We start from the raw sequence: 21,378 nt of genomic DNA, 5'->3' as shown, positions 1-21,378 counted from the left end.
ATTCAACATCGCTTTGGAGGGAGTAATACGAAGAGCAGGGATTGACACGAGTGGTACGATTTTCACGAAGTCCGTCCAGTTATTTGGTTTCGCCGACGACATTGATATCATGGCACGTAACTTTGAGAGGATGGAGGAAGCCTACATCAGACTGAAAAGCGAAGCTAAACGGATTGGACTAGTCATCAACACGTCGAAGACGAAGTACATGATAGGAAGAGGCTCAAGAGAGGTCAATGTGAGCCACCCACCACGAGTTTCTATCGGTGGTGACGAAATCGAGGTGGTTGAAGAATTCGTGTACTTGGGCTCACTGGTGACCGCCGATAACGATACCAGCAGAGAAATTCGGAGACGCATAGTGGCTGGAAATCGTACGTACTTTGGACTCCGCAAGACGCTTCGATCGAATAGAGTTCGCCGCCGTACCAAACTGACTATCTACAAAACGCTTATAAGACCGGTAGTTCTCTACGGACACGAGACCTGGACGATGCTCGTGGAGGACCAACGCGCACTGGGAGTTTTCGAAAGGAAAGTGTTGCGTACCATCTATGGTGGGTTGCAGATGGCGGACGGTACGTGGAGGAGGCGAATGAACCACGAGTTGCATCAGCTGTTGGGAGAACCATCCATCGTTCACACCGCGAAAATCGGAAGACTGCGGTGGGCCGGGCACGTAGCCAGAATGTCGGACAGTAATCCGGTGAAAATGGTTCTCGACAACGATCCGACGGGAACAAGAAGGCGAGGTGCACAGCGGGCAAGGTGGATCGATCAGGTGGAGGACGACTTGCGGACCCTCCGCCGACTGCGTGGTTGGCGAAGTGCAGCCATGAACCGAGCTGAATGGAGAAGTCTTTTATGTGCAGCACAGGCCACTCCGGCCTTAGTCTGATGATAAAAAATAGATCCTCTGTTACTGGAGGAACAAATATCGGTGTCTGCTCCAGCTCAAGTTATTGAACCTAGCACAATCTTCAGCCTTCGATCGTCATTACAAGATTTAGTTCGCATCGTATCCCTCGTCCGGAGATTTGTGCACAACTGTCGAAACATTAGCGACCGCAGAGTTGGTCTAGTGCGATATGAAGAACGAGAAGCAGCTTCACATCAGTTACTGATCCTAGCCCAGAGAGAAAGTTTTCCAGAAGAACTAGCCGCGTTACGTAAGAATGAAGAAGTGAAACCTACGTCTCGCTTAGAACTACTATGCCCTCGCTTGGTAAACGGATTAATCCTCGTCGGCGGCCGACTTCGAAACGCTAACATTTCAGCCGGTTAAAAGCATCCTGCACGTTGGACACCCGGGGAAAGGCGGCAACATCCGTGTCGTCAAAGTTCGCACGACAGACGGAGACTTCTTCCTTTGATTTCCAAAGTGTGTGTCCTACCAATTAATTGTCCAGAATTGGTCCGTCGCCGTCCACGTCAAGTCACGAGGAGGATTAACTCCTTCCCCATCAGGCGCCTGGTGGCGCTGCGGAGGCCTCCGGGTCTCCGCGTCCCAGTTAAGTTTTTGTTTTATAATATATAGTCAAAAATCTCAGAGAATGTTTGTCCTCCGTAGTCCATGTGACGCAGCAGGAGTCGCCACTCGTCAGAATGTCTGAAGATCTGATGTCCACTCCGTTGATGTCTGGTCCATCCAAGGTCGAATCAAGCTCTGCTCAGTTCCTGTTCGTCAATTCTGATGTATTGCGTCAAGTATTTGTGGTAGTAGCGGATTGTGTTAAAATAATAATCAAAGATACGAAATGGAAGCATGAATTATTTGAATGAGATTTGAATTTCTAAATCGAAGCAATCGGCGTTCGAATAGTAGGCGCCCATTAGCACACGAATATGAGCTCGATTGACAGAACGAAACAAAGAAAGGGACGATACTAATTCGAATATTGGGTACATCGTCTATGTATCACTAGCGCTACTCGTTCTGTCAGAACATACTTGTGAGTACACAGCCTATGATAATTCAGATATTCGACGGATGTGCTAAGGATATTCGCTCGGCCTCGACAGTATTCTGTGGGGGTTGAGGAATCCCCACACGAAGTTACGTGTCTTGCATGTTTTTTTTCGTCGTTTCGAGCAATCAAACACTCTTCTATTTGAATAGGACACATCCAAACTCATCGCACTTCAACCAGCACCCAGGCGCAACCAACCGATGACGCAGAACCGATACACAGCCGATCCGCTCTGAAGTCAAGACGATTGTCAGCAGTTTGAAGATTTTCTGGCTACCTTGAAGTCGGTACCATACTTTATAACTCTCATCAACGGTTCATCCAAGGTCACATCGTTGGATTCATCGGTGGTGTATTAGCGCCTGCGGAGGCGGACGGAGAAGGAGCTGCAGAGTTTTATGAGCCTAGTTCATGAACCTTTGATGCCTTACAATTTCTACATGATTATGAAAAACCCGTGCCAGTGCAAAACAATGACAGTGTAAGCCTATACTTGATACATTTCGACATACATACTACTTTGAGTAATGATGGATATGGTTTATTAAACATTCAGATCAAGTTTTTCTTTGTCGAGCTCGGCAAAATTGGGCACCGCTCTAGCTCAGTAAATTTCAGAGCTTTACTTCGGCAGAAAATTTGGTTTATTACTGATTTTCGGCAAAATATTTACCATATCTCAGCAACTGAAACGTCACTTTTTCTGAGAACTGGGCAAAAATAATGTTTGCTGAAACTCGGCGGTGCCCACCTTGGGAAAATAAGCAAAAAATGCTGAGATCTCTTTGAAAAAAAAAATAAAATAAGTGTACGTTTTCCATTGAACGGGTACTAAGGCCAAGAAGAAGATCAAGAGCAGCTGGAACTGGTCGACAGAGCGATCTTTTGGAACTGGCATGTCGGTATTTCGGGAACAAGCAAGAGGCGCGGATGGATGCCTGCATTATGGCAATTAACCGAATTATTCAGCTGTTTCGGTCATAGGAAATGAGCATGGGCTTACTGCTCCACACCGACCTCAGAAGTTTGAGGACCCATAAAATCGTATTAAGGCCAGTTTCGACGACGATTTCGTGTGGAACATGAAGAATACGAGTAAGCAGCATGGCTCATGGCTAAATTTTGACGTAAACTATACGTCTAAGGGGAAGACTCAGATACAGGGTGTAAAATGGAAATTTCCAAATTCGAGACCGTCGCGAAATTTGGATAGGTTTCAAACACTAATAGCGTCTTTATCTTTCGATGGATTTTGACGTAGGACTTACGTCTCTCTTTACTATACCGGGTGTCATTTCAATTTTTTTAAATCTATCGCGTTACGCTGTGTTGAAAGATTTTGAATGATAATAGCGTTTGTCCCAGTGAACGGATCTTTTCGGAAAACCCCTTAATCGACAGATCTTAAGTATGCCTTTCATATTCATACTTGATATGACCCGAAAAACTTGTTTCAATAGGCCTAAAACTGTTTTCGAAGCAAAACATTGACTGCAATGAAACCTATAAATATGGGTGCCGCTTGTTCCTCGCGTCATTTGTTCGCTTGATTCTGATGGGTGCAGACGCTAGCGGATAAGCTGCAACTGCGCACCAAAATAAGCCATAAAAGAGGGTGACGTAATTTTTCCTTCTCATTCTGTTCAAAACTTCCAACGGGATATTTTTCTTTCATTTCTAACCGGGACAAGCACAGCCACAGCAGCATCGATTCGACAGCACTCGCATCTTTTCGCAAAACAGTATCGTCCGCATCATCCGCTTTTCGGCCCGGCAGCGCCGAGACCACCATCAGCCAAAGCATGCCAGTACAGCCGCAGAAAATGTTCCAGAAGCAGCCCATTCTACAGACCCGACACCGCAGCAATGCCGAGGAGATACCGGCAGCAGCAGCAGAGTCGAGCCGAAACTAGCCGGCATCAATGAAGAGCCGAGGGCGACCTGCATCAGTGTTGAGCCGAGACCGGCCGGCATTGGTATCGAGCCGAAACAAGTTGAAGAAAATCAAGAGAAAGAACTGCAATATTCTTGAAGAAATCGCGTGTGTGTGTTTTGCCACCAAGATTCCCACTGAAGGACTGCCTGAAATAAGCCACAAGTTGGCCCAGCAGGGGATGTAGGGCCTCCTAATCCGTGCGATAGCGACTGAAGGAGAACATTATTTTTAACTCTTAGAGCCTTGAAAAAGGCTGTTTGCTTCGGCTAAGTCCAAAAAGTAAGAAAACGATCTTTTCAAATAACCGCGAATTTTTAGTGGTGGTATAAAAAAGACTGAATGCTCTGCGAGCGAATGCACTTTTCTTTTATACCTTATTTTGAATCTTCTCTTGGTGGGCCAATCAGCCAGTGTCTTGTATTCTTTGCGATGGAAATATTCTTATTGGGGTTACTCGTGTGACCAAATTACGACCAAAAAATTTGGTTTTGATCAAGCTATGAAAATAGGATTTATCACGCTCTCCATCACAACTATAGAGCCGCTCATAAGGTAAATAGGCGGTTGACGTTTGAAGCTTTTTCAGCATATTCATTGATAGCAATAAGATCGACAATAAAGCTTAGCAACTAGCTATGGTGAATGCTATTCGAAATTCGTTATAAGAATTAAATAAATCCAATAAGCATGGAATTTGTTACTTGGGTTTTGGCCCACTGCTTCGTTTTCCCTGTGTATAAAAAGCCCCGTGTTTCGCTCATTTTCATTCTGGATTTCACGGAGAGCGGACCAGGGCGTCCAGAAGCGATCCTAGCGACAACGACTGTCGCAGCGGTGGTGGTGGCGGTCGTGGCAGCAGCACACGAACATCATTTACATCCGTATTTAAAACAGCATCTTCGGCGGATCTGACAATTAACGGCGTCCGTAGCGCCGAATCATCGTATGGCGATCGTGCAGTCGAGTGGTTGCTGTTAGTGAGGCACATAAATGGAAATGAATCGGTTCTTTTTAGGACCATAATTATGTTTGGAAAGAAGGTTAAGTTGAAATAATTTTTCTAAAGTGCAACCGCTACGAATTGGTAAATTTTCATGCGTGATTCTGACTTATATGATTTTAGTGATTGAGAAAGTTGATATAAGACGAACTTTCTTCATAGAATCAAGCATAATTGTTTGGCATCGGTAGCGGAATCATAGCATTAGTGCCGGTCCGAGCATAGGCTGTCGGCAGGTGATTACAATTTATTTTCTAATGTGGCGTTTGCAACGATTTGGATGTTGTCGGCACAACATGAAATTTTCCCGCGAGACTCCAACTTAGTATTTTTCCTTTTGATGATTGAAAATGAAGATGGTTCCTAGATGAACTTCATTCAAAGCGCAAAGCTAACGTCGGTAGGTGAATGTCAAGCACGTGTCGGAAGAAGACGATGAAAACATTTGTTCACATTATGACTGAAGGAAATTGTATGGCGTCAGTATTGGTGTTTACTACAGTTTTTTTTCGCTATGCCGATTTGTCTGTCGTCGGTAGAAAGTGAAGTTTTCACGCAAGGTTTTGACTTTGTCGCTATGAGTGATTATAAATACACATTATTAAAGATAAATCGGTCATTGATACGATGAAGGAAGGGTACGATGGGCAGGACATGTTGCAAGAATGCCGGACAGCAACCCTGCAAAGATGATGTTCGCTTCCGATCCGGCAGGTACGAGACGGCGTGGAGCGCAGCGAGCGAGATGGGCAGACCAGGTGCAAAACGACTTGGCGAGCGTGGGGCGTATCCGAGGATGGAGAGATGCGGCCTCGAACCGTGCATTGTGGCGTCAAATTGTTGATTCAGTGTTATCTGTTTAGATGTAAACTAAATAAATGAATGACCAAATTAACTGGGTTAGGCAAACTTTGAGAGCAATTAAATAAATATATTGTAACTCTGTCAATTATCATCCGATTTTGATAATTTAGGGATGCCTGAACTGGAAATTTAATATTTTTTACCTAACCTAACTATTCTGCCCATGTCGCAAATGTGTAACATTTGAATTTTCGTCGATTATGAGTTAATCTTAAGAACCCTAAGTCACCTATAACCTTCTTATAAGAATTAAATCAGATTAGTAGTGTTGTTCTGCTGCATTTTATTTTAATTGAATCTGAAACATGCATTCTCCCAGCAGCTGCCCTAGATTAATTTAAGTTCAGATTCAAAAAAGCTCAAAAGTATGACAAGACAAGACAAGACAAGATTCAAAAGCTCAAAACTGTTGCACAGCTTTGTTTTTTCTGCAGATTGAATCACGAGGTTCAATTTTTTTTTATGTTTTGGCGATTGAAGGCGTTATTTTACGTTCGGAATTCGAATCAATGCACTTTGCAATTACGCGGCATTTCTGAGCAGCAAGATAAATAATTATTTTATTTATTTGAACAAAATTCAAACATGAACAGAACACTGCTGGAGATACCAGCGTTATTGTTTTATTTTGCTTCAGATTCCAACGAGCATAGTGTTCTAAAATTTAGTGGAAAAATAAATCGCTGCTGATCAATCAGTTAATTGTTTTGCAGTTTTATTTTTTCTACTTGCAAAAATTTGGTTTACAAACAGAAAGATGCATTAGGAATTAATGACCCACTGTTTATCACAACGCCAAATATTTGTCAAATTCCTTCAGACATCTATCAAACTATCGACATGGGTATCAGGCAGACTTGGCAAATTTGTTATTATTATTGCCGATTTCACCAATTTGAAGAGTTATGTGTAGATTGTGATTTGCCCGCTTCTTTTTCTCACGCTCACTCTCATTTCGGGTTGATCGTTTTTAGTTACTGAAATTTACCCAATTATAACCCATTACTCGTTAGTCACATGTAACCGTGTACACTAAATCGATTCCCACCATGATTTGACGTCTATTTGTTTTCAGATTGAGCACTCACACTCAAATATTATACACGGAAAATCAAACTTTTTTGAGTGTATTGAGTGTGAGAAAAACATGCCTGTGAGAAAAAAAATTTCGCAGAACTCTTATAAAGTGCAAAAAGCGCAATATTATTCTGGTATTTGTTATTCTGACAAAAACCGGTGCTGATAACTTTTGCGCTATAGCGAAACATGTGTATCTGAAATGAACGAATCAGCTAATAATTGCAATAATGTTTAGAAACATATTTTAGATGGTGCGCTTTTTCTTTTAACAACAGCCTAAAATCGAGCCTAAAATAAAATAAAAATGCTGTTTATTTATTTTTTATCCGAATTAAATCTGTCCCCGAGCGATATTGTCGCATGCGTCACTGTGTTCCGTGCTTAAAGCCACAGCTTGACAGCTAGCACCAAGTTTTCGGCTTCAATCATATTGTATGCAGATGACAGCCGTTTCAGGGGGCTGCTACCTATCGAGAGTGTATAACAGATATGATAAGTGAGAGATGTTGTTATTCTCCTTTAGATTCAAACCCTGGATGGTTTCCATCTTGGTTTTGTTCGTGTTAATATTTGAAAAGGCTCATCATTAAAAATTAATCGGTTCACGAGGGTGCACCCGAGCCGTTCACTCTAACTTTCACCTACTCAGTGACTGAGTAAAATTGTATTGCCATCTCTTTTCTTGCCACGGAAATTTTACTCAATTTCCGTCAAAAGCAGGATTACTCATAGTTTTGAGTTGTCCTGCTTTTGATGGAAATTGAGTAAAATTTCCGTGGGATAGAAAGAGAGAGCAATACAATTTTACTCAGTCACTGAGTAAGTGAAAGTTAGCGTGTTGGAAAAATTAATTCGCAGTTGCAGTTAAGTGAATTTTTATCTCCAGACTCTGATTTGGTTTTGTTTCTGCTTATTATTGAAAAAAAAACGCTTCTTTTCAATAAGACTATTTTTGAAAAGAAAGCTGATTCGAAAAAAAAATTCTTCAAAGTAAAAATCAATCGCTTAGCAACGGCAGAAGGATCAATCGCAATACTTGCGGTCGTGTCTTGTACACAACCCTTCGGATTTTTTGAGTCAACTATAACCCTACAAGTACAACAACAATTTTTTTTCTCTATCTGAAATGCTTTTGAAGTTATGATTTCTTAAATAAGTTGTAAGGAAAAACACATCTCTTCTTCAATGGCTCTACATTACAGTTGGAACTTGGGCTGCGTTTCAACTTAGTATTCTATTAGCATTTCTTCTGTTTTAAATTGAAAGCTTTTCTATGCCCGCCATTGCATGAGTATGTAACTTGTGTCGCAAGTACAATGGATAAATTATGCCCAGGTAGTCGAGAATGTTTCCAATCCGGAAACATCCTAGACTGGACCGAGAATCGAATTCGCCATCTCCGGCTTGGCTCCGGCTCCTACGCTTTTGCTCGCAGAGCTACTGGAGACCTCTAAGTAAAAACACTTGGGCTTTTAAAAAAAATGTTCTTGAAAGATGATGAACACCAGCGGACATTTTTTTTAGCCGACTGAAAACATGTGCCAAGTTTCATTTAAATCAATGATAGTAAATCTATTTGGCGTGGAAATGGTCCAATATAAGTTATACTTGAATTCTCGATTAGAGAGTGGAAAGAGAAATACGATACCGAAGACAACGAACAGGAAGACACGATGACTTTCACTCTGAAAAATACCTGGATCTTCCGGCCGGACCTCACCGCGCCTCTGACGGGGGACGAAATGATCACCATTCCGCATCCGCTGGTTTTGGGTGCACTGTTGATGGTTCAACGCGATCGAGAACCCATGATGCCGTTAGTCACCAAGGCGTTGGAAATCATTATGGATCCACTGACTTCGGGCTTTTTGACGACCCGTGTAATGGATCTGCTGTTTGATGGCATTCTGATTGATTGCAGCAGCGAAGAATTTGCTGCGCAAGCACTCTGCTCGGGGTTGGAGTCGGAGGGAGCCGTAATGCCCCACAATGAGACCCACTTTAAATTTTCGATGTTTGGATTGGTATTGAAGCCATATTTGGGTTCAGTCGGGGTAATGAAAATTGAGTTGAATATATTTTTCAGAGAAATGGAACTGCTGTTGGTCGATTTATGGTGTATCGAGGGGTTAAGAATATAATGGACATAGGGCGCGTAATCACCTTCAACGATGAAACTGAAATGGACATCTACGATGGCGACGAGTGCAATAAGTATGTCGGAACCGATTCGACCATCTTTCCGCCATTTTTGACAAAGAAGGATCAGCTGTGGGCTTGGTCGCCGGATATATGCCGCTCATTGGGAGCGTTCTACGCCGGTAAATCCAAATATGCCGGTCTGCCGATGAGTTTTTTCAAGATGGATTTTGGCGATGCGAAGGTACGTTGATATTTGATTTATTTGACTTTTATGAATGATGGAAACCGCTGTTTTACGACATTAAAAGAATGACCCGAAGCAACACTGTTTCTGCCGTAATCCACCAGATGGTTGCCCACCGAAAGGAACGATTGATTTGAGTGCCTGCGTAGGAGCACCGTTCATCGGTTCTAAGCCACATTTCTTTGATGCGGATCCGAAGTTAGCAGCTGCGGTTGATGGACTAAATCCCAACGAAAAGGATCACGACATATACATCCATTTCCACTTGGTAAGGTTGCGGTATCAGTTATGGATGTAGTTCTAAATTACGTATTTTGTTTCTTTTCTTCAGCTCTCGGGTACCCCAGTATCGGCTGCCAAACGTTTGCAGTTCAGCATGGAAATGGAACCTATTCGGGAGCATCCTTTGCTAGGAAAATTACCGAAAGTCATTATGCCGATGTTTTGGGCCGAAGAAGGCGCCTCGCTGAATAAGACATGGACTAATCAGCTCAAGTACACATTGTTTCTGTAAGTGAAACTAAATTTGAGTGCGTTTTTTTTCATTCCATGTTTATTTGCAAACTATTTTGGTTCTACAAATATTTTTTTCATTCTATTTGGTCGTCCGTGTTTGGCCACTTTAACTTTTATCTCATTGATCAGACGATTCATTCAGCTTATGAATCTAACTAGCTAATACAGTCTATTGAAGATAACTTCAGGTTTGAAGTTTTTCAAAATATCTTCCATGTCTAGGAGTTCTATCTGCTGGATTTTATGAACGTGTCATTACAAATGAGACATGTTTGAAAGTAGTCCCTAGTTCGACCAATACCAGAGAACCTGTTCAGGACAAAATCAAAAGCATTTGACTACAAATGGTTTTGACTTATGTAAATCTTTAAGCAATTTTCACATAGTCAGATTTTCACTGATGTTTTTCATCAAACACCATGAAAATCCCCATTTATGTCATTTGTTAAAGTCCAAATTAGAATCGTCGCTAATTTATATACCTTTTATATCTCCACAGTGTCCTCAACATAAACAGTACCATAAAATGGTTATCCATCGTCATCGGAACTATTGGAACCGTGGGTGCCGGGTTCATGTACTACCAACAAAGTACAAAATCGGTGAACGTAACACCCATTGAAATGGGGAATGGTGTAGACGGTGGTAGCAGCACTAAAAGGAAGAATGGTAGTGGTTTGGTTTCGGTAGCTCATCAGGGTGACGACGTTAAAAGTGCCGCCGTCACAAAACCGGTAATTCCGACCGCCAGGGATTTGATCAGCCAAAACAAAGCAAAGAACATGACAACCGTTATCGACGTGATGGACAAACAGCAGAAGATTGCGCCAGAGATGGAACAGGACCGGTACTAAAATTATTTAAGGTCTGACTAATGAGAATAATGCTTTAAATATTACATTGATTCGGGCAAAAATGTGTCAAATAATTATGTAATTATGATGAGAAAATTATGTTGAGCTTTCAGTGGAATGTGCTTACTTGTCATAAGAAGAGTTCATACTATCCCATTTAATTCCACCACTTGACTGTAACTTTAACAGATATGTATTTCGACCTCAACAGTAAGACCGTCTTCAGTGTCTCCTACACGACTCGACTTGCCAAGTACGAGAAACTGAAGACGGGCTCACTGTTGAGGTAGAAATACGGTTCGTTAAAGTTACAATCAAGTGGTAGAATTAGATGCGATAGTACGAACTCGTTTTAAAACAGGTAGGGGAAATGACGGCTTTGGCAGGTTTTGTTCTATTATTGTCAGGGTGGTTTTTGTTGACCAAATTTTATGAAATTCGGCCACAATATTCCTCTATATGCAAAGAATGTTTAGTGCAAATTTGAGCATAATTAGTTATAGAAAACCCCCCTGACAATAATAGAACAAAACCTGCCAAAGCCGTCATTTCCTCTATGTAATTATGTCTTATGACTGAATGGAAAATTTTAAAATTAATATAATAAATTAGTTTTCTCGAAATACTTTCTACAGAAACCATGTGCATAGAATAAAATATTGAATCGTTGAAAAAGTAAATGAAAAATGAAAATTATGAAAAAAAAATTAATTAAAATATGAAAAAAATATGAACAATAGACAGTAGAGCAAATTGCCAAAATAAACGCAAAATATTTTTCAAAATAAAAATGTATCTTTAGTGCTTTAACCTCAAATTTGCAATGTTAAGATTTATTCTGATATATTTTCAATATACAGTAGCCTCTCCACATCTCGATTTTGAAGCGACCATCGAGATAGGGAGAGATCGAGGAATGGAAGGAAAATTGAAATGGGTACTAGATCCAAAAAAGCTCGTTGCTATGAAAAACGACAACAAAACAAATGTCGTTTCCTGTTGTTGATGAGTTTGTTATTGTCCAAAGATGGTCTAGTAGCCTAAAAATTTGAACAAATCGACATAAGGAGAGTAAATCTTGAACAAAATATGATCAGAACACATCGAGATAGAGGGATATCGAGATGTAGAAAGCTCAAATGCATGTAGATTGAAGGGAATGAGGAAACCATCGACATAGGGAGAGATATCCAGATATAGAACATCGAGATGTAAAGAGTCGACTGTATAATATCATAATTGATAAACTAATATTGGCTTGACTACTATAGATCTACAATATCAAGGAACAACAATTGATATTACAAGGAATTAACAAATCTAGGAACTTTTTTCAAATGGGCGTACATGATTCTGAGCTTGATTTTTGGAACGGCAACTGTGCTCATTAATTAATCTGTTTTTGTGAACTTATGTGCCTAACAGGAAGAATAGATTCCGATCTATCTGGTAGTACCGTTAGCTGAACGAAATATGCTGAATTGAGAGAGTATTAGCCATTTCAAATTTCAAGGTCAAACACAGTTACGCCTATTTGAAAAAAGTTCCTAGAAATGTTATATATTAGCGTATAAAAATAATCTGCCAAGATTTAGAAATAATTCGTAATTTTGTTAGCGCAAAAATGTCTTCTTCTATCAACTATCAAATGTTGTAGTTCCAGTAAAAGTATAAACAATATTGGGTTGCGATTAAATTATTTGCACTCCATTTATAAATAAAGATGTATGCACAGCAAACTTTTGTTTTATTATAACCAGGATAGGGCTAAGATCCCTGACTTTTGTGTATTGTTATTGGCATTATATCCCCACACTGGGACAGAGCAGACTCGCAGTTTAGTGTTCATTAAGCACTTCCACAGTTATTAACTGCGAGGTTTCTAAGCCAGGTTACCATTTTCACATTCGTATATCATGAGGTTAACACGATGATACTTTTATGCCCAGGGAAGTCGAGACAATTTCCAATCCGAAAATTGCCTAGACCGGCATCGGGAATCGAACCTAGCCACCCTCAGCATGGTTTTGCTTTGTAGCCGCGCGTCTTACCGCACGGCTAAGGAGGGAATCATTAGCAAAAACTAAAAAACTCGGAACGTACATATTCGTTATGTGGAAGTCTTTGAGAAAATTTGAAATGTTGGTGCCTATATATTGGAGCTTTCAGTTACGGAAACCCCAAGTAACCATTAGCACTATATTTCGCCTTTTCGGCAATATAAAGCTATAAAAGTCAGGCTCTATAAGCCAGTATAAAGCATGTTTGCGCTGTGACAGCGTTATAGTCGCACGTACGGGTTTTTGCCTTTCTCGTATACTAAGTATACGGTAAAGGCTATATGATCGCTCCAAAAACAAACTTTTTATAGAAGGCCCGGAGACCCATAGTGTTATATACCAATCGACTCAGTTCGACGAATTGAGGTGATGTCTGTGTGTGGGGGTGTGTGTGGGGGGGTGTGTGTGGGTGTGTGTGTGTGTGTGTGTGTGTGTGTGTGTGTGTGTGTGTGTGTGTGTGTGTGTATGTGTTTGTGTGTGTGGGTGTGTGGGTGTGCAAAACTACTCAAAAATGTCACTCATTTTTTGGGCACTCATCCTCAACCGATTTGCTCGCAACAAGTTGCATTCGACGCAGAATCCTGTCCCATTGTTTCCTATTTGAAATTGGTCAGATCGGACTATGGGATCGAGAGTTATGGCCAAAATACAAATTCATACGAAAAAATCGCGTAAAAAATGTCACTCATTTTCCGGGCACTTATCCTCAACCGATTTGCTCACAACAAGTTGCATTCGACGTAGAATCCTGTCCCGTTGTTTCCTATTTGAAATTGGTCAGATCGGACTATGGGATCAGAAGTAATGGCCAAAATACAAATTCATACGAAAAAATCGCGTAGAAAATGTCACTCATTTTTCGGGCACTTAGCCCCAACCGATTTGCTCGCAACAAGTTGCATTCGACGCAGAACCCTGTTCCATCGCTTCCTATTTGAAATTGGTCAGATCGGACAATGGGATCAGAAGTTATGGCCAAAATACAAATTCATACGAAAAAATCGCGTAAAAAATGTCACTCATTTTCCGGGCACTTATCCTCAACCGATTTGCTTGCAACAAGTTGCATTCGATGCAGAATCCTGTCCCATTGTTTCCTATTTGAAATTGGTCAGATCGAACTATGGGATCAGAAGTTATGGCCAAAATACAAATTTATACGAAAAAATCGCGTAAAAAATGTCACTCATTTTTCGGGCACTTAGCCCCAACCGATTTGCTCGCAACAAATTGCATTCGACGCAGAATCCTGTCCCATTATTTCCTATTTGAAATTGGCCAGATCGAACTATGGGATCGAAAGTTATGGCCAAAATACAAATTCATACGAAAAAATCGTGTAAAAATGTCACTCATTTTCGGGAACTTATCCTCAACTGATTTGCTCGCAACAAGTTGCATTCGATGCAGAATCCTGTCCCATTGTTTCTTATTTGAAATTGGTCAGATCGAACCATGGGATCAGAAGTTATGGCCAAAATACAAATTCATACGAAAAAATCACGTAAAAAATGTCACTCATTTTTCGGGCACTTAGCCCCAACCGATTTGCTGGCAACAAATTGCATTCGACGCAGAATCCTGTCCCATTATTTCCTATTTGAAATTGGCCAGATCGAACTATGGGATCGAAAGTTATGGCCAAAATACAAATTCATACGAAAAAATCGCGTAAAAAATGTCACTCATTTTCCGGGCACTTATCCTCAATCGATTTGCTCACAACAAGTTGCATTCGACGTAGAATCCTGTCCCGTTGTTTCCTATTGAAAATTGGCCATATCGGACTATGGGATCGAAAATTATACCATTTTTGCCTTTCTCGTATACTAAGTATACGTGAGAGGCTATATGATCGCTCCAAAACAAACTTTTTATTGAAGCCTCGGGGACCCATAGTGTTGTATATCAATCGACTCAGTTCGACGAATCGAGGTGATGTGTGTGTGTGTGTGTGTGTGTGTGTGTGTGTGTGTGTGTGTGTGTGTGTGTGTGTGTGTGTGTGTGTGTGTGTGTGTGTGTGTGTGTGTGTGTGTGTGTGTGTGTGTGTGTGTGTGTGTGTGTGTGCGCAAAACTAAAAAAATGTCACTCATTTTTCGGGCACTTATCCTCAACCGATTTGCTCGCAACAAGTTGCATTCAACGCAGAATCCTGTCCCATTGTTTCCTATTTGAAATTGGCCAGATCGAACTATGGGATCAGAAGTTATGGCCAAAATACAAATTCATACGAAAAAATCGCGTAGAAAATGTCACTCATTTTTCGGGCACTTATCCTCAACCGATTTACTCGCAACAAGTTGCATTCGACGCAGAATCCTGTCCCATTGTTTCCTATTTGAAATTGGTCAGATCGGACTATGGGATCAGAAGTTATGGCCAAAATACAAATTCATACGAAAAAATCGCGTAAAAAATGTCACTCATTTTTCGGGAACTCATTCTCAACCGATTTGCTCGCAACAAGTTGCATTCGACGCAGAATCCTGTCCCATTGTTTCCTATTTGAAATTGGTCAGATCGAACTATAGGATCAGAAGTTATGGCCAAAATACAAATTCGTACGAAAAAATCGCGTAAAAAATGTCACTCATTTTTCGGGCACTTATCCTCAACCGATTTGCTCGCAACAAGTTGCATTCGACGCAGAATCCTGTCGCATTGTTTCCTATTTGAAATTGGTCAGATCGAACTATGGCCAAAATACAGATTCATACGAAAAAATCGCGTAAACAAGGTCACTAATTTTTCGGGCACTTATCCTCAACCGATTTGCTCGCAACAAGTTGCATTCGACGCAGAATCCTGTCCCATTGTTTCCTATTTGAAATTGGCCAGATCGAACTATGGGATCGAAAATTATGGCCAAAATACAAATTCATACGAAAAAATCGCGTAAAAAATGTCACTCATTTTTCGGGCACTTATCCTCAACCGATTTGCTCGCAACAAGTTGCATTCGACACAGAATCCTGTCCCATTGTTTCCTATTTGAAATTGGTCAGATCGACCTATAAGAACAGAGGTTATGGCCAACTTACAACTTCATTCGTAAAAATCGCGTAAAGAATGTCACTCATTTTCCGGGCACTTATCCTCAATCGATTTGCTCACAACAAGTTGCATTCGACGTAGAATGTCTCATATTTTCTTATTGAAAATTAGCCAGATCGGACCAGGGCTTAGATGTTATGGTAAAATTACTATTTATTGTGAAAAAGAGTTCAAAACAGTCTAGATCACTTTCTTAGCACTTATACTTCATCTATTCCCCAAGCAACACAATTTCAACAAATCTTGTTGCAGTAACCATATTGTGACTGAATCCGGTCATATATAAGTTACTGTGATTGATGTGCAATATGTTTGCTTCTCAGGTCGCTCGCAACAGATTGCATTCGACGCAGAATCTTGTCCCATTGTTTCCTATAGAAACTTGGCCGGATCGTACAATTGGGTCAAAAGTTATGGCGAAAATACTAATTTTAAAACTACTAAATAAAAAGCCATTTTTTGCTCTTATGCTCATCCAATTTTTTTTGCAACAAATTGCGTTTGGCGATTGTTATTTGAGATTTTTCCAAACCTTTTGAACGAATGAGAAAGGCACCATCACCGCTAGGTGGATTAATCTGGGTTTTTTTTAAATGCTTACGGTTATCTGGAAAATCTACTGCTGTGGCTGTAGATCGCAAGTTCTGGACTCAAGGACGGTTTTGATGACCCAGGTTATTCCAAAACCATTTTAACATGTCCCTTGATATTCAGGAATGTATTATGGATATGGTTGAATACATATCCAAGTTCGAAGCAACGAAAAAATCTAGCAAGTTCTTAACTCAAGAACGGTTTGGATAAACCAGGATGTCCCAAAACCAACTTACCATGTCTCCTGGTCTTCTGGAATATGTTATGAAAATTCTTGAATACATATCCAAGCTTCTAGTGCCGAAAAAGCTTGTTCCGTGGGTAGATCACAAGTTCTGAACTCAAGGGCGGTTTAGATGATACAGGATGTCCCAAAGCCATCTGACCATGTCTTTTGCTCTTCATGAATATGTTATGGATATGGTTGAATACATATCCAAGCTTGGAGCGACGAAAAAGGAAACACAAAGCAGGAATAGCTTAGCCAACTCGGATTGCCAACAGCGAGCTGAATCTGATGATAATTCGGCTCCAATTTCCTGTCCTTATTCTTTCAAGTGATAGTATTCACCCATGCATTTGTATAGGGCCGTCACTTTCACTAACCAGCTGGTGAACTGAATGGACTGTCACTGCGGGCTGCGTGTGCGATGAGAAAAAAGGTCTTTTGTTTACTTTATCTTCAATTGTTGCTGCTAACTATTTGGAGATCGAAGCAATCCGTGCTCAAGGATGACAGCTATAAACTTTTGCTGCTCCGTATTTCTCTGGATTTGTGATAGTTTTGCTTTAAATTCGGCTGATCCGCTTTCGGAAAAAATATCTAATTGTGTAAGGTTTATCAACAGCGAAATTCAGCTATGAAGTCCAGCGAAAAGAAAAACGGTATAAAGCCATACATTCAACGATTGGATAGCACGATACCAGCGAAGTCGTCGACGAAGTTCTACTTTTCAACATACCAATCACCGAAAATATCAGTCTGCAGGGAATTATCCTGGTGGGCATCAATGATGAGAGCCTTCCGATAGATGATACAGTGAGTATTTTGGTTCCAATAGACCACAGGAAATTGGGCTTTGTTTAATCCACTGCAGCATATGCAGGTAAGACTCTATATAATTTATTCTTTTGTCATCAAACAGTTATAGAGTACGAATTAACATACATCGCAATGTGGGAGAAGAATCTTTCGCCAGCTTTCCGTATGGCGCATATTTGAGATTTTAATTGATTTGATATGATCTTCAAGCTTTTTGAGATAGGATATCAAATAATATCACAGTATCCAATGTTTTCTGTGTATAATGATTCTCACATAAGATACCTATATATGTAAAATGTTTAAAAGGTTGGGCGTATTAGTTGTTTCACCTTTGAATTTTAATAATTACTCAGTTCTTCAATTGGGATACTACTTGCTACTTGAATAATGAACTAAAGTTGATTAAGATTCAAAAAGTGCTTTTTTTCATCTTGTGTTTCGTACTGGGTCACACTGGTCGTAATCCTCCTTTTTTCAAGTACAATTATCGCGTGAGTCCAAATGAGAGACTCTCTTTTATTACGCTCTCTTTTGCTAATATCTAGGCTAGTTTAAAAATTGTTGCAATATTTTTACCTCAGCACACTAGACAAAGCTATTTTCTTCAGATCGGTGCTGGAAAATCCAATGTAAATGTTAGTATGGCTTTGTAATAATCGAAAGAGAAAGTAAACAAAGAGAGCCTCTCTTTTGGACTTACGACGTTTTCAAAAATCACGCGAGAATTACAGTGTTATTTGAAGTGAAGTGTCTTGACGTGGAACATTTGTTTGAATTGTATGTATAGTTTACCAGTTGTATGGTGTTATCATTCAGTTTCACTACCGATTGATTTAGTATTGAGACGTGGTCCAGGTTTGTAAATCCAAGTTTTATAATTAAATTTACTATTTTTTTTCTTTTTATATTATATTATATTTTGTTTTATCTCGTTGCAGAAAAATTGAGAACAAAATTTCAAAAAATCTACGTTTCAAGCTTTGTTAACCTCGAAGATGACAAACTCAACGTAAGAACTCAAGTAAGAATGCCAAGACCTAGTGACATTTCACTGTCGGCCGGTCTCCATTGTATCGAACGGATGACTCCGGAAGACGACCCCGAATCATGTTTCTGCTTTAATGTCTTAGCTGTAACGATTTTCATGGGTATTTTTACCTTATGCAACTAAACAATATATCTAGCTGATGCCATTTTAAAATTGTAGAAAATATTAATCATATTGATAATATTCCCATTAAAAAAAAGTGGTGTTATTTCGTTGCCGGAAAACTCACGGGGCAAAACGCCTTCTACCTGGCAGCTCTTTGGGATCAACGCACCACGCGTCAGCGAATCAGCATTCTAGGATGGACAGTGCGTGGAGACGGGTAGTACATTGTAGGTTAGTCCCCCTAGGGTGTTTTGACTCGCTGAAATGTTAGATGTTTCATCAAAATTTCGGAAAATTTCCTATTAATTATTTTGACACTTTTTTTGCCTAACTTACATAATTTTTGGTCTAGTTTTATTACGGCCGTGCCAAATACAGTAAATATGAGGGAATATCCAAAAAGCGTTTAACCCCGGGGGGTGGGGGGGTTGGGGCGTTTTGGGGTTTCTTCCCCTAACGATATCATTCATTAAATTAAATTGTTATTCTTAGTGGCATTCAAGAAAAAAATCTACACTGGTCTACTAAGCATCTTGTTTTCGGTCCTTATAGCACCTAAATGTTCTGTTCGAATCTATTGCCAAACATTGAAGCTAAAATCGATCCACAAGAAAAGAAGCAAGCATCTTCTTTGATCTTCTTTGTAACGGTTAGATTATAACTGCAAAGTGATTAATATAGACTACTAGTCGACCCGGCAGACGTTGTTCTGCATAGTAGGCGAAAATGCGCGATGGGAGCTGCCCGTGCGAAAATTCCATATGAATCTTAATCGTTCAATACACCTATGCCTTTAGTTTTTTTCACGATTTACTCAACTTTATTAATAACTTTCGCATGAAAAAATATCATATAAACCCGTCGAAAACTGTAACGAACGTAACTGCTGAAGAAAGCAAAATCCATCCAGCCGTTTTCAAGTTATGCGGATACGAACACAGACCATTTTATTTTTATTATATAGAAAAGATAACGACAGTTGGAAATATTCCATCTGGAGATGTAATGTCAAAAAAGTAGAAGAAAATGTCGTATCTCTCAGCTAAAACAAAGTTGTATATGCTAGTAGATAAGTGTATGAGATGGCCTTCACTTTGTGAACTTAATCGTATTGATATATGATTTCTTGTTTTTGTTTTTAAGATCAAAAATCGATCGATATTTTTTATGTCCTGCTTTTGAACCGAATGTCCTCCTTTTTCGCTACGATTTGGGTGAATTGTCCTCCTTTGGAAAAATTCCATATGGTCAGCTCTCCCGAAAACCGGACCTCAGCTTGCCAGTATTCGATTGCAATGGAGACCGAGGCCCCACCTCTTCGGCGACCGGGACCATTGACGACCGCTGGCCACGCTACAATGCCAGTGCCTCCGAGCAAAACCAGTATCAAGGAATTTTCTTGAAAGTACAAATCATAATCGTTTGGTGTCTGTAGCAGCGCAAGTGCTCGTTGGAGGGAGACACTACGAGCATTTATTTGCATGAATACCGCGTTTAAGCGCCAAATCATCGATTGGCGTCAGAGGAAGCCATATGAAGTTTCTTTCAAGATACCGATCTGTTTTCTTTCTGTTTGTGATTGGAAAGGCACACTAAGAAAACAAAGCGTTTTTCTTTTCAGAATCATCATTTTACGCAAGAGAAGGTAGCTGTGTCGAACTTGTCTACCTACCTGGATACCTGGTTGGCTACTGTGAGGTGCATACCAGTCTTATTACGTCAGTTTCCTTACCCATGGGGATATGACACAAAGTCAGTTCTATATTCTGTTGGTATCACTGACTGTCGCAAGTCGATCGCGAGCAAGCCGAGGATAACCATGTCGCCGGCCGGCTTCGCCCGACCCGGCATCAGCAGTCAGTGAGCGCAAGTGACGCGTCCCGACCAGTCATAGCAATTCGGAGCGCAAATAACGAATTGTAATTTGTAGCATATTTACATTGGCGATCCTGCCAGTTAATTCATTTTGTTGTACCAATTTGTAGGCTGTAACACTGGTTGTGGATTAAGCTATTCGATGCAAGTTAAAAACGGAATAGGTAAGATGCTTGTGGAATTGAAAAAGAGTGACACGAGAATGATTTTTTTTTTTGTGTTTGATAATGAAAACCGAATTTAAAAAAACATCATTTTGAATGGTAATAAAACCATTCGGGAGGTAAGGAAAACCTCCTCATCGGTAATGAAAACCGATGGAAAAGAAACATTTCAAATGGTAATGAAAACCATTTGAGGGATAATGAAAATCTCTTCATCGGTAATGAAAACCTATGAAAAAAGTGGTCATGAAAACATTTAGGAGAATGGTAATGAAAACCATTCGGGAGGTAAGGAAAACCTCCTCATCGGTAATGAAAACCGATGGGAAAAAAAACATTTCGAATGGTAATGAAAACTATTCGGGAGGTAATGAAAACCTTTCAGGAGGTAATGAAAACCTCTTAATCGGTATTGAAAACCGATAGAAAAAATTCGAATGATAATGAAAACTATACGAGAGGTAAGGAAAACTGGCAATGAAAACTAATTAAAAATAGACACATTTAGAACTCCTTAGCCGGTAAAACGCGCGGCTACAAAGCAAGACCATGCTGAGGGTGGCTGGGTTCGATTCCCGGTGCCGGTCTAGGCAATTTTCGTATTGAAAATTGTCTCGACTTTCCTGGGCATAAAAGTATCATCGTGCTAGCCTCATGATATACGAATGCAAAAATGGTAACCTGGCTTAGAAACCTCGCGGTAAATAACTGTGGAAGTGCTTAATGAACACTAATCTGCGAGACGGCTCTGTCCCAGTATGGGGATGTAATATTGGTAGAAGAAGAAGAAGACATTTAGAACTATATAGTGAAAACCATACATGCGG

General features: G+C 40.3%; 1 protein-coding gene across 1 annotated transcript in view; it reads left to right on the top strand.

Moving 5' to 3' along the window:
- Positions 1-11,020, top strand: part of LOC134203452 (uncharacterized) — a 57,208-nt gene extending 46,188 nt beyond the window's left edge. Inside the window, 4 exon segments of the mRNA XM_062678330.1 lie at positions 8,475-8,874; positions 8,937-9,233; positions 9,301-9,746; positions 10,252-11,020. Coding sequence (XP_062534314.1) covers positions 8,475-8,874; positions 8,937-9,233; positions 9,301-9,746; positions 10,252-10,606 — 1,498 coding nt within the window. The 3' untranslated portion in view covers positions 10,607-11,020.
- The last annotated feature ends 10,358 nt before the right edge of the window (positions 11,021-21,378 follow it).

This window comes from Armigeres subalbatus, unplaced genomic scaffold, assembly GCF_024139115.2.
Source record: "Armigeres subalbatus isolate Guangzhou_Male unplaced genomic scaffold, GZ_Asu_2 Contig1857, whole genome shotgun sequence".
NCBI classification, from domain to species: domain Eukaryota; kingdom Metazoa; phylum Arthropoda; class Insecta; order Diptera; family Culicidae; genus Armigeres; species Armigeres subalbatus.
The sequence above is the reverse complement of the archived record's forward strand: the minus strand, read 5'-3'. Positions and strand labels throughout refer to the sequence as shown.